Source organism: Oreochromis niloticus, linkage group LG18, assembly GCF_001858045.2.
Source record: "Oreochromis niloticus isolate F11D_XX linkage group LG18, O_niloticus_UMD_NMBU, whole genome shotgun sequence".
Taxonomy (NCBI): Eukaryota; Metazoa; Chordata; class Actinopteri; order Cichliformes; family Cichlidae; genus Oreochromis; species Oreochromis niloticus.
The window spans coordinates 27,406,423-27,420,611 of NC_031982.2; the positions used below are offsets into that span (position 1 = coordinate 27,406,423).

General features: G+C 42.4%; 2 protein-coding genes across 2 annotated transcripts in view; one reads left to right on the plus strand and one right to left on the minus strand.

The window, feature by feature from the left end:
* The window catches only part of LOC106097657 (acyl-coenzyme A thioesterase 5), a 56,453-nt gene extending 52,129 nt beyond the window's left edge, over positions 1-4,324 (minus strand). The window contains exon 1 of the mRNA XM_025900391.1: positions 4,242-4,324. The gene's annotated coding sequence lies outside the window, so the exon portion shown is untranslated. The remainder of the gene's footprint in view (positions 1-4,241) is intronic.
* On the plus strand, positions 1,192-6,262 carry LOC109195672 (zinc finger BED domain-containing protein 1-like). The gene is made up of 2 exons (XM_019348165.2): positions 1,192-2,658; positions 2,819-6,262. The coding sequence occupies exons 1-2, from the start codon at positions 1,216-1,218 to the stop codon at positions 2,993-2,995; spliced, it is 1,620 nt and encodes a 539-aa protein (XP_019203710.1). The 5' UTR covers positions 1,192-1,215; the 3' UTR covers positions 2,996-6,262.
* Positions 6,263-14,189: the final 7,927 nt, after the last annotated feature.

A 14,189-nucleotide genomic window follows, 5' to 3' on the forward strand; every position in this document is an offset into this window, starting at 1 on the left:
GGTGATGAGATTTCACTCTGGGACTTATGGATTATCCCTGACTCCTCCATCTCATCTAGAGCAGTGCGAAGCTTCTCGTAATGGCATGGTGGGACCCGTCTGTATGGCAGTCTGAAGGGCTTGTCATCCCCCAGGCGGATTCTGTGGACAAAGTCAGCAGCCTCACCGCAGTCCATTTTGTGCCTTGAAAAGATGGACTCATACTGCTCAATGAGTCGCAGCAGCCTATCTCTCCATTCTGGGGAAACTTCACAGGATGAGAGGTCCAGGTCCTGCAGGCCCAAATCACACAAGCGCTGTGACATCTCCGCTTCTGATCTCAGTGCGGGCGACGAGTTCTGTATGTATTGTGTACTGGATTGAATTTGAACAGGTTCAGGTAAGTCCTGCACAGAAAGACAGGGGGACACATCAGCAATCTTAGCATTTCTCCTGAGAGTGAGGTGCTTGTCGGAGGGATTCACCACTTTAACAGGGACCCAGCCATCCCCAAACAAGGAAGTGACAACTCGCCCCACTAGGATTTATGCAGGTTTGGATCGAGACTGAGTGGGTTCAACAATGACAGCACTTCCCACCGCTGAGGCATCAGGAGCAGGCAGCTTAGCCCACACTAAATGTTCAGACAAGGGCTGCAAGGTGACACGTCTCTTAAGCTTTGCAGTGCCAAAACTTGGAGGCATTGCTCTGCCACTACAGTCATCAGAATAGGATAGCAAAGTTGCCAAATGAGGAAAAGCATCATCCTGGGTACCAACAGTCATTCTTAACTGCGAAATAAGCCACTTTATCGCATTGCTGCCCAGAGTCATGTCATCAGCCTGGCCCGGAACCACCAGAACGGGAATCACCGCCTTAAAGCCATATATTGATACTGTAAGATCATACATAGCAGATGGTGTAACGAGGTGACCCCCACAACTAGGGATGTAAGAAAATATCGATACAACGAAATATCGCGATATTTCGTGCAATGATACTGAATCAATATTCAAAATCAGTGTTATCGATTTTTTTTTTTTTAATGAAAAATTACATGCATTTACTGTTTTTACTTTTGTATGTTGCAATTCAAACTCCGGCCACTGGTTTGCAGTTTTTACCGCCTTTACTTTGACGTAAAAACAAGGTCTCGCGATAACTGTAGAAGCGTCTAGTTTGCCAAAACCAACGAAGTAGAACAGTGGACGTGTGGCCAATTGTGCTAGCTAACTGATGACTGAAGAGGAGAGGATACAGCCGGCCCCCGCAGCTTTCAAAGCTGATGTGTGGACTTATTTTGTATTTAGGACAAAAGAAGGCGGTAAAGACTATGACAAGAGCTATGCAGTCTGTAAAATCTGCACCGCCAGAGTCAAATATTCCGGTAACACAACAAATTTAAGAACACGCGTGTCTAGACACCATAGCAACGTAGCATCAAATGCTAATTTTAAAACGAAACGAGGTGACCCCGCTCAACGGACAATTGAAGAAGTTAACTTTTCGAAACTACCAGCATCTTCAACTCGTGCAACAAAAATAACGCAGTCAGTACTTGTTTTTATTTGCAAAGACATGCGCCCTCTGAGTGTTGTGGAGAATAAAGGATTTCGTAATATGATTAAAACGCTGGAGCCCCGTTACACCGTTCCTTCCCGACAACACATCACGGACATCGCTCTGCCAAAGTTGTACCAAGAAGTCAAAGCGACAGTGCTGGACTCCCTCAGCTCGGCAGAGACAGTTGCTTTGACATGCGACGCTTGGATTTCGAGAGCCACTGAATCGTACGTAACTGTTACAGCACATCACATAACGGACCAGTGGAACCTTCAGTCTCATGTACTACAAACACGAGCCATGCATGACAGTCACACAGGTGAGCACATTGCAGCGTTACTAACTGACACTGTGGCTGAATGGGGATTGAACACAAAGGACCTTGTTGTTGTTACCGATAATACACCAAACATGGCTCTCGCAGCTAGACTTGCAGGCATGACGCACATACAATGTTTTGCACACAGTCTGAATCTCGCCTCACAGAAAGCACTGAAAATACAATCCGTGGTGCGACTTCTCGGGAGGATCCGACGTGTAACAGTCTTTTTCAGGCGCCGCACCACAGCCAGCAACCAGTTGAAGCAGAAACAGTGCCTCCTTCAGCTACCAGCTCACAGATTGATCACGGACATAATTACAAGGTGGAACAGCTCCTATGATATGATAGAACGATTTTTAGAACAGCAACCAGCCATCTGTGCAGCTCTGCTTTCTGCAGAAGTTAGGAAGAGTGAAAAAGAAATTTTCACATTAAGTGAGTCTGACATCACATGTGTAGAAGAAGTTGTCAGGGCACTCAAGCCTATGAAGGACGCCACCCTGGTGATGTCAGAGGAGAGTATGCCAACCCTGTCCATCATTGCTCCTCTTCATGCCAAGCTTGTGATGGGTGCACAAGAAAGTGTTGATGATACACCGACAGTAAGGGACATTAAGACTGCCATAGCAGAAGATCTGGGAAAGAGATATGTAAATGAGAGGGAGACACTATGGATGGCATCAATAGTTGATCCTCGGTTTAAGGACCTGCCCTTCCTGTCTGAAGCAGAGACCAGTGAGACCTATTCCAGACTGTTGGACACTGTGGTGACTGTGATAAAGAAGGAAAAAAATGTAAGTAAATAAATGAATTTATTTGGAAAAATTCAACTGAAGTTATAAGCAAGTGAATAAAGTTAAAAAAAAAACGCATATTGATGACATTTGTCATTAAATATTAGTGAAAAACAGGGTGAATCTTGGATTTGAATTTTGACTTTCTGACATTTTTCAGCAGCAAGAGAATAAGGAGACTGACAAACAGGTGGAGGAAGAGAATGTCACAGAGGAGGCTCATCACCCACATATCAAAGACAGCTTTGACTCCATCCCTCGGCCACCCCTAAAGAGACAGAGGACCTCATGTGCATTCCTCATGTGCGTAGCTCGGAGCTACGTTTGCCTCTACTAGTGACAATACTGCACCAAAATCAGAACATGATGTTGCTGCAGCTGAGATCAAGAGGTATAGAGATGAGACCCCTTTGCCTCTCACAGGAAATCCTCTCAGTTGGTGGAAGGACCATGAACAGGAATACCCTCACCTATCCAAAGTAGCAAGGAGTTTCCTATGCATTCCTGGAACAAGTGTCTCTGCAGAGAGAGTTTTCTCCTCTGCAGGAGACATAGTAAATGCACAGAGAAGTGTCCTGAGAGCTGACCATGTCGATCAGCTTGTATTCCTGCACAAAAATCTGGAAATTGAACAATAACCACTGAGAAAACACTAAACATGTAAAATCTCTGATATGAGAATGTTTGACATTTTGGTTGAGTCTCATAAGCACTTTTATTTAGATGAGTAAATTCCTTTTTTCAGGTTGTACTAAAAGTGTTCCATTGATGGACACTGCAGAGCTGTACTTTATTTTAATAGCACTTTACATTGTTTGTTAATGTTTACTTGGATGGATTCTTCAAGCAATTTCATTTTTGATTTATATTTGTTTATGTTAAGGTCACATAAAAAGTGCTTTGTTTTGATGCTCCATAGAGCAGTTTTTGGATAAGTATTTTACAATCATAGTACTTAGAAAGACTTCAGTGTTACATGTTTACTTTTTTCATGTTAAAAAAAAATACTTGATATTTCAGTAAAGTAGTTTTTGTTTGTTTATTTGACATGACTTCTAATAAGGCAGATGTTAATTTCTCCATTCATTTTGAACTTAGAGAGAGTGTTTATGTTTCATGTCAAGCATTTAACAGTTTGGACTGTTTACTGTGGGTTTTCCAAACTAAATTCAGTCCTACTAAACACAAATATCGTCTGGCTTTTAGTATCGCAATGTATCGTATCGTCTACCCTGTATTATGATACATATTGTATCGCCAGATTCTTGCCAATACACACCCCTACCCACAACCAACAATGACAACGTCTTCAGCTGAACGTCTCTCAATATTAGGTATCGATTGTGAAAGTTTCTCATCAACTGTCTCACTTATGGTGCACGCCATAGATCCACTGTCCACTAATGCTTTAAGAACTTGTCCACTACTAGTAGTCACTGCAGAGTAGAATAAGCTATCAGTGTTTGAAAGCCTATGCAAGCCCTGTGCAATCAGTGTTTTATTTGGCGGGACAATGCCACTGTAAGTGGAATACAAAGTGTCATAATCATTAATATCAGTCATGTCCAAGGTGGGAGGCTTACTTTCTGGATCTGCGCTGTCCTCCCCTCCACGCAGATCGTTCAGTTTCCCTGATGACCATTGGAAGGAGTACACTTGCCCACTGGGCAGTTACGTCTCGAATGACCAGGTAGGTGACACAGGAAGCACCATCTGTTTTCCCGACAGTGCGTGAGTGTGGAGTGAGAGCTATCTCTGCAGATGGAACATGGTGTGTCATCCAAGCCCGGTATTCTCGGCAGTCGGGCACTCTGTCGCCTGGCATTAGCCCGAGCATAGCCTGGGCCTTGAAGCAGCACCTTCTCTAGCATGCTGATCAACCTCTCAATAGCAGGGCCATCCTGACTCACAGCTGGTCTCTGCTCATGGTCAGCCAAGCAAGGAGTAGCATCTGTGCTAACTTCTGCCTTATTCACATAGACACAGTTACCCTTCTGTGGAGGAGACTGGAACCCCTTTCCCAGGTGATACTCATCCAGTACCTCCTGAACTTCATGAGCTGACCATTTATCACATGTTTTGGTTCTAAAAATAAGAGCCAAGTCTCTGCAGGGGCAGTGTCTGATGAACATGCGTGCAACCTCCACACCAGAGTTCTCAAACGATTTCCCCTGCTCCTTAAGACAGTTGCCAACAACATCAGCAGCCTTGTTCAGCCTCAGCCAATACTCATATGGATCCTCCCGGTCCTTCGGCAGGGTGGAATAAAAGTCAGCCAGGGGCACAGACGAGCACTGGGTGGAACTAAAATGTTTGTGCAGAAGTCTGTAGATAGCTTGTGGATTATGCCGGACATCAATTCCACCATTCCTCACACCAAATTTCACAACATCTTTTGCCCTGCCTCTCAGATGCATCAAAATCTCCTCAGCTTGGTTTTCTGGGAGAATGCCACTCTTCTTTATGTAACTCTGCATGGCTTCCTGCCACCCATCAACAGACAATGAGTCCGAACTCTCCCCCCGAAACACAGGTGGGTCTTTAACCTGTCTTGGAGCCACCAGCTGGACTTGAGAGAGATCTAGTGAGCGGCCGGAGTGGAGATCCATACATTTATATGTTACAGAAGCAGGGCTCGAAGTGTGTGGCGTAGTCAGGTGTGACAGAATGCTATCAGCCAGGCGTTGCCCAATTTGCTGCACAATGTCGATCATTTAGTCGACTAGACTCACATCAGTTATTGGGGGATCTGAGGTAGATGCCTTAGTGCACTGTACTGACTGCGAATTAGCCACAAGCCCACAAGAACTACCTGCTGCTCTATGCCCCACCCGACAGTCACCCAGTGAAAAAGGAACAGTCGTAAACCCTCTACCCCTACCCACACCAAGGGGAGTCACATTTGGGGTGTCATCAGAGTCACTTAGATCCATATCTAGCAGGATATTAAAAGAGCTAAGATGGGCTTAATACAATATGGTGATATACAAAGCCAATATGAAAGTATATCCAACAGTCTCCAAAGTTTGATCCTGTTACCCAACAGTCTAAACAATGAGGAAGCTGATGCTCCACGATGATGCTACGACGAGAAGACACCAGCCTGATCCAGCAGCGTCATGAACGAGTCACGGCACCAATGTGACCTCTGTGTAGTGTCTTCTCTGGTTTGCCTGCATTCACAACAAAAAGGCAATGGTTAGAATGCTCTCTTTTAATGTCGTGGGCAATCAGCACAAGATCTCGCAGGAATCCTCCATTATTCTGAGGATTACATTTCCACTTGCAGTGTGATCGTATAGTGGTAAATTTATACAACCAAAATAGAAAAACCTCAACACCATTAACATTGCATGTTAAATTTCCCAAATGAAAGGAATATAGAAATATATTTCAAAGCTGTACATGAAACAATGTGAATTCTCTAAACAGTGTGGCACAGTCACATACCTGCATTCACAACAAAAAGGCAATGGTTAGAATGCTCTCTTTTAATGTCGTGGGCAATCCGTACAAGATCTAAATGGGAAAGCAACAACAGAGTTAGCTAACTATGCTCCCCTTTTGTTTCCTCTCTTCGCAATAAAGAAATCTCACCTAAACATGCACTCAGTTCAACATAAAGACTGGAGAAATGACCCGCAACAAATGGTGCATAAACAACAAAAATAATCGGGTCAGACTGTATTACTTTAACAACCTGTGATATGATTTTTCTTCCCCACCACATTTGCGCATTGCTTATCTCGCCGAAATCCTCCATTATTCTGAGGATTACCCAGAATCCCTTGCCATTTGTGAATGTTGCAGGGTGACTTTTACAACACAAGGTGGCGCCAATGTCCCATTTAGCGGGATTTAACTTCAACTCTATTTAACTATGTTACACAACAATAGTCTAATAATGTATCACAAGTGTCCTTCTCTCAGAAAAGAAACTGTCTAAACTTTAAACTTTGAACAGTGTAGCTGTTGCAGTAAAATGTGTTTATTTGTTCTCAATGTGCTTTATGGTCATCGCTCCATGCTCGTAAACCTGAACAGCCCTTGGTTTGTTGCATCTACTGTAAATGTCCTGGTATGTTTATGCTCGTGAGGCCCCGCTTTCACGGTCTGTATTCATACTGAAAATCAAGATCAAGCGATCTTTTGTTGCTTAATGTTCCATTTGCCAGAACTGAACTGGGAAAGAGGGCTTTTAGTTATGCTGCCCCATCCACATGGAACAAGATGCAAAAAGATTGGAAGATAGCAGATCTTATTTCATTAAATGCTTTTAAGTCTAGATTGAGAGAGCCAGAGGAAATTGTTGTTTAAAATGTAATTGTTATTTTACAATATGTATGTAACTTTGTAATTTTTAACGTGTTGTCGCCTCTTGGCCAGGACTCCCTTGAAAAAGAGGTTCTTAATCTCAATGGGATTATTTTCCTGGTTAAGTAAAGGTTATAATAATAAAAAATAATAATTTGTGTGATGTTCAAAACGGGGAATTTAATCTAATTTCCATGTTGTATTGTTGCCACCTTCTGGTGGACTTGAGTATTGCGCTTTGAGGCGCTCACGCTTTGGACATACGTTCAATTAAGGCGCACATGTCGCCAGAGACTGAAGACTCAAACCAGAAAACAAGCAATGTTTGTACGTTTTCATATTTGGGTTGTAATTTTATTTTGCTGACACAATATCTGTGTTTTCATTGCTTATTTCACTGTAGTTTTCCACGGTGTTTGCTGGTGAAGAGGATATTAAAAAACAACAACAAAGCGAAGGATTTATTATAAAAAGACTAGTGATCTGGCTCTCAAACTATAGCTCCCAATGACTGTGCATCAACAGAGATACTCAAACTACTCAAAACAACAAATGTTATGTTTTCATTAAAGTGCAAAACTTGATACATAGTAGAGCTTATTAACGCAGCTCTGCTACAGCTGAAAATGATTTCCGGCACAGGTTCCTGAAACAGTCCAATCAGACATGCTAATGGTTTTGAAAGTGCATAGAAAAATACAGAGAAGTCATTAAAATCTAAAATGCATCATGGATACGTTTATTTTGTCAGCTCTTTCATAAAAAAAAACATTGTAATGTAGTGGTCTAGTTTATTTTTGAAGAACTTACACTTTTCATTTTGTAAGCTGATGGTTTCTGTACTTTTTCATATTCAAAGGTCGGATATTATGCCGCTGCTTTACTGTCTTTCCCACCAGAGATCAAGTTAGTTTGACTTCCTGTTCTTGTCCCAAAGCAGTCAGTTACAAAGTAAACAAAGATTTAAAAAATCAATTTACAAAAAATAAGTACAGTAATGTGGAATCAAATAACAAAATCAGCATTATACAAAGATTTTAAAAACATGTATCTACATAATCTTTTTGGAACTGTGATAAAGGAATAAATTCTCTTTTCATGATGACAATGCCTTTTAATGTTGTGTAGTTCAATCTCCATTTTTATATTTCCTTTCTTAACCATTCAGCATTTATCTCTCTCATGGCTGAATAAATGTACAGTGTGTGCCAATAACACCGGGGGAGAAGATTCATCTGCAAACACTGTTGCACAGCCAAAAGAAATAAAAAGTAATTTCAATGAAACATTAAAAAAGGCCGACTGGAAATAAACCATAGCTGACTGTAGAGAAGAAGACAGAAGATCAAGTGACAGTCCAAAAAAATATAAAGAAAAGTGAAAAAAGAAACACATGTATAGGGCTCAGGAGATACAGGAGGGGAAGATGTGTAACATGTGCGAATCATAATTTCACCTAAAATTTCAATTTGTCACATTAAAAGCTATTCTCTCTTGGCTATTGACGGAGGCGGTCGCACTTTTCTCCTTCTCCCTCGCCCTCTCCCTTATCTTTCCTGCTTGGCTTCTCATGGCTTTTGTATAGTCTTGCTTATTCTCTAACCTTCAAAGAGTTTCTCCGTCTTGTTCTCTAAAACCTAAAGAATTATGGATTTGATCAACTGGTCCCGTAATGGAAATGACACCTTCCTGGGCTTGGGAGAGCCCGATTGTCCTGCGGAGACGTTTGCCACCGGATACTTGATGGTCAGTTGCATCGTGTGTCTGGCAACACTCTCGATGAAGGACATTGAACGACATCTACCAATTCAGAAGCACGATAACAGAGTTCTGGCTGAGTGGAGCTGGCTCGGACCTGGCTTATCGAAGTACAAGAAGCGGCTACAGCTGTTCAAAATCCCATAAGGCTGGCAGACATGATAGACGATGGGCAGGGCTGTGTGTACTCAGACTGTGTTTTGAACGCAATATGGATAACATCTTGGAGAAGAACAATGGGAATTGAGAGAATTGGTGACCAGTGACGGACATTAGACCAACTGTAAAAATTGGATGCAGTTGTTCGCACTAAACCCAAACATTCACCATCTTCACTCATGTGGCTATCCCACTGGCGCCAGCTGAAGGCCTGCCAAGGTCGAAGCTGACTAGAACAACAAAATTCTCCATGATAACAGCATTGTTGTCAGAACTCTTTGTCCCTCATTCAAGGCCATCCGCGTTGATCAAAGATTGTTGACTTTTGCTTAACCGGGTGAAGGGACACTTTCTCTCAGTTGAACACAGAACACACACGCACACATACGCATGTACACTGACACAGACCTGCACTCACCCCACCACCCCATCCAAACGCCTTCGAAGCTTATGTCTTCTATGTTGTGAGATGTGATGATTCATGTGCTATGTGCTGAGGTGTTTTTTTCTGTTCTCAAACTGATCTCCCTGTTGGAGCTCAGTGTGGGGGGATTTCTTTTTTCTCCTCGTCTTTCCTCATGTTGTGCATTTTCCATTATTATACCTCTCTGACCTGTCTACCCCATGTGATGTTTGTGTAATGTATGTATGGTCGGAAGGGTAAGATACTGCTGGCACGGCTGGCAGCCTTAACCCAATTTCCCTCTGGATGAATAAAGTATTATCAATCAATCAATCAATCAATCAATTTACTTTAAGGATAGATGGGACAATTAAGGAAAATATACAACAAAATACACACAATTTTTTTCATTTGGCCTCACAGCCATGGCTTACATCCTGAAAGGCCCTGTTAAACTGTAAGATGTCAGGGTGGTTCTTCTGATTCACAGAATAGGGTAAAAAACATAAAGCTTCACATTCTTTGTCTTACCGATGTGAAACACAAATGGAAAATAAAACAAAGTGATGACCAGAGCTTTTGAATCCTTCAACATAGTACACCATCCACTCACACCAGGGTGCTGAAACAGGTCTCGCACTAACAATGCTGCATTTCCTGTGGGTTTTCAGGCCTTAGAACAAAGACACCTCCATGTTTTGGAAAAATAGCCACCATCCTCATGAACTAGCAAACTTTGTACAGAGGGTATTCTTGTGCACACGCACACAAACATGCACAAGCACAACTGATTGGGTGAGGGGGGTAAGCTAGTGGGGTAGTTGAGAGAAAAGTGCTTCTATGTTACTACTTGCCATGTTTTATAATTGGATGCCTGTAAGTGAGTCTGTAAAGCATCTTGGGTGATCTATTTATATTTTTTCCATGTCCATGTCCAAAAATGCTATATTTGACCACATCAGCAATGAATAACTAACTGGGTAATGTATGTGTGATAAACAAACTTCAACTGTAAGAGACTGATGGTACAGGCAGAAATGTACTCCCAGGCGTCCTGGGTCAGACAGGTCAACCAGAAGTAATGCTGCAAAAACTTAATGGTTTGGTGCATTCCAGGGTGATAAGTGAAGCGGGCTGTGTGTGCCCAGTGCAGAACCTGAGATCGGACAGATTGGGGTACGAACAGCCGCCGGGCTGGTCCGTCCTGGTCTGGTTCCGTCCTCTGAGCCTCCTGGATGGCTGTCTCGATCTCCCAGGAAATAACTCCCATGGTGCAGGTAGTTGGGAGAATACTGTCTCAACTACCTGTCTGCCATCTATATATATTTTTTTTTTTTTTTTATTTGTTCATTTCAGGCACAACAAAAATACATATATTAAACATAAAGTGCACAAAACAAAAAGCAAAATTTGCCTGAAAAGGAGTGGGACGAAGAAAACTTATTAAATCCCACCCCTATACTCACTCATCAACAAAAAACAATAAACTTCCCGCAGCTACGCCCATCGTTGCAGACCAAACAAACCCATCAACAGCCCCGGGCACATGCAAGCATCTCAACGGCAGCTCGCAAACAACAAATAGAACCTTCATAAATGAATACAGAATATATTAATTATAAATTGCGTTACCACAGGTAACAGGCAATAATAATTACATAGTAACAAATACACATACATATACATACATACATATATATCTACACACACATGTACATATATGTACATACATACGCACACACATTTTTTTTTTTTTTTTTTTTTTTGGAATCCATACCAGCAATGGTAAGAGAACAGACATTACAGAGCACACTAAAACCATCATTGAGTATACTGTGACCAGACCAACTGTTTGTAGAGGAATTTAAGTCTATGAATATTTTTGCATTGTTTCAGTTGTAAACTCAGACTGTTCCAGATTTTCACACCACATACAGACACACAAAAACCTTTACGGGTTGTTCGAGTTCTGGGTAATTTGAATTCTCCGAAGCCTCTCACATTATAAACCCCTTCTCGAATTTCAAATATAGTTTGTAAATTTGCAGGTAGAAGTTTATTAAAGGCTTTGTATAAAATTATGGATGTATTGTAATTGACCAGATCCTGGAATTTAAGTAACTTTGCCTGAAGAAAGAGTTTGTGAGTATGATCTAGATAACCAGCCTTGTGGATAATACGCAGTGCTCGTTTCTGTACTGTGACTAATGGATTAGTTGTATTTTTATATGTATTTCCCCACACTTCCACACAATATGTAAAATATGGAAGAACCAGGGTACAGTACAGAGTACGAAGTGCATCTTTATCAAGGTATGGTTTCACTTTGTTCAAAACTGCGAGGCTTCTTGAAATTTTGGTTTTTATGTGTCTGACGTGGGGTTTCCATGAAATTTTATTATCAATTACGACTCCCCAAAATTTTCCCCAAAACTCCCCAACCAGTTTTTGATCCCTTCCTGGGCACATCCTGGGCCATCTGACCTCAGGAAATCACATGATAGGGTGGGGCTAGGTTTCACAATGAGCTCACTCGAAACCTTGGCTGATTGTGACCTACACCCGTTTTCACACCTTGGCTCATGTGATTAGGTAGAGGATCATTAGGTTGTCCTTTTGTCCCTCTTGGGGGGATACTCCCACAGGGTTTAAATCAGGAACTCTCCACCATTTGACCCTAGAACTGAAGAAGCTTCTCGGATGAGAGGTGAAACATCTTCAAGCAACTTAAAAAAGTCCAGATGCTTTTCTTTCCAAGCTCCTTAGACTACGATGACCTGGATGATTGAGAACCTTCACAGACAATAGGTGAGGATTGTGAGACCCCGGTCTGTAAGTGATAGAAAAGTAGAAACGGGTGAAAAACGGGGCCCACCTTGCTTGCCGGGCATTGAGTCTCTTAGCAGACTGCAGATAAGCCAGGTTTTTATGGTCTGTCCAGACAATGAAGTGTTGAGCTGTGCTCTCCAACCAGTGCCTCCACTCCTCCAAGGCGAGTTTAATTGCCAGCAGTTTCCGGTCACCAACATCGTAGTTCTGTTCTGCAGGGGTGAGACGGTGAGAGAAGAAAGCACAGGGATGAAGCTTACCATCTCTCTGCTGGGAAAGAACAGCTCCAACTGAGGCATCCCCCTCAACCACGAACTGCAGTGCGAGATCGGGCTGGACCATGGGTGCTGAGGCAAACTGCTCCTTTACCTTCTGGAAGGCTGATTGGGCGGCATCATTCCACTGAAAAGGAATCTTGGGAGAGGTTAGTTGAGTAAGTGGCAAAGCAACCCTGCTGAAATCCTGAATAAACCTCCCCTAAAAATGTGCAAACCAGAGGAATCGCTGCAACTGGTGCCGATTTGTGGGTTCAGGCCATTCCACCACATTTCTCAAGTCCACTTTACTGAAAACTGTGGCTCCCTGGAGCAGTTCAAAAGCAGAGGTGAGGAGAGGCAGTGGGTATTTATTTTTTATTGTAATGTTGTTTAATTCATGATTGTCTATGCACGGCCGGAGAGTCTTGTCTTTCTTCTCAACAAAGAAAAAACCTGCTGCGACAAGTGAAGAGGAGGCGCAGATGACGCCGGCAGCATGTGACTCAGTAATGTATTTCTCCATAGCCTCTCATTCAGGTAGCGAGTCCACACACGAGTCTCTCCTTTCAGAAACCCAACTGCACTCTCCTCCTGGATATGGAGATCTCCTTCACTCACACTCCAACACACACTCCACTCTTTGGGTACTCAGGTTACGGGAACAGGTGCAAGGAAAATCTGTACACACAGAAAGCTCACTTAACTACTGAAACAAATAAATGCTAGGATTCAGATTACTACAGATGAACGCATTCTGTACTGTACAGGAGACACGGCACAAGATTGATTGACAATGACCTACAGCCAATCGTGACGCAGAATACAATGCGCTGTAAAAAAGGAAAAAAAAAGGAAAGCATTTCATTACAGGTAAATGGTGCTACACTATTTATCTGTATATGACAATAAAACTTGAAACTTGAAACTAAAACTGGGTATTACACAGTGTGTGACAAAAAGAGAGTAGACCCAAAGGTAGGACACCAACGAACTCAAAGGTATCAGAGGTTGGAGAGCTGGGGAAACCTGCAGCTGTGAAGGGAATAAATGTTTTCATGTACTACTATATAAAAACCTGTACATTACTACAAAAAATCTGCATTGAACATTGCCATGAGAGCTGTCTGGTGGTGAGATTTGCTTCTAAAGTGCTCTGATCAGATCTACGGGCGACACGGGCAGTTGCCCGGGGCGGCATCGTGATGGGGGGCGGCATCACGGGCATCGGCAAAAAAAAAAAAAAAAAAAAAAAAAAATGCTCGGGCGCCCTCCGTTTGCGAGGTGCGCCTGCTGCTTGCGGCACAGGGAGGAGAGGGCGGAGCGGCGGGGAATTCTCTGGCTGGCTGGAGCAGCATCTAATAACCAACTCGCAAAATAAAACAAAATAAAAACAAAACAACAAACACGAAAATACCGGACATTATGATACAGACTTATAATTTGCACCGATGTTTTTTCGAAATTCTATACACGAAAACTGAGCGCAAGAGCCCTCGGGGCGCCTGTGCGCTGCTGAAGTCAAAGTAAACTTTATTGTCATCTCCGCTACATACAGTCCAGTATATAGAGAGACGAGACGACGAGGCTCCAGTTACAGCAGTGCAAATAAACGAACAATAAATATAGTAGAGTAAGAAAATAAATATACACTTTAGGACTCGGGGTAAAGGGATCAATAACAATTTAAAATTTATAATTTACAGTTTGATGATTTAAAGTCTCACACATAACCCGTCGAAAAGGGAGGGAGACCTGCTGCTTCCAAATAGAGCACATTTCATTCATAATGTTGTAAATCCAAGCCCATTATG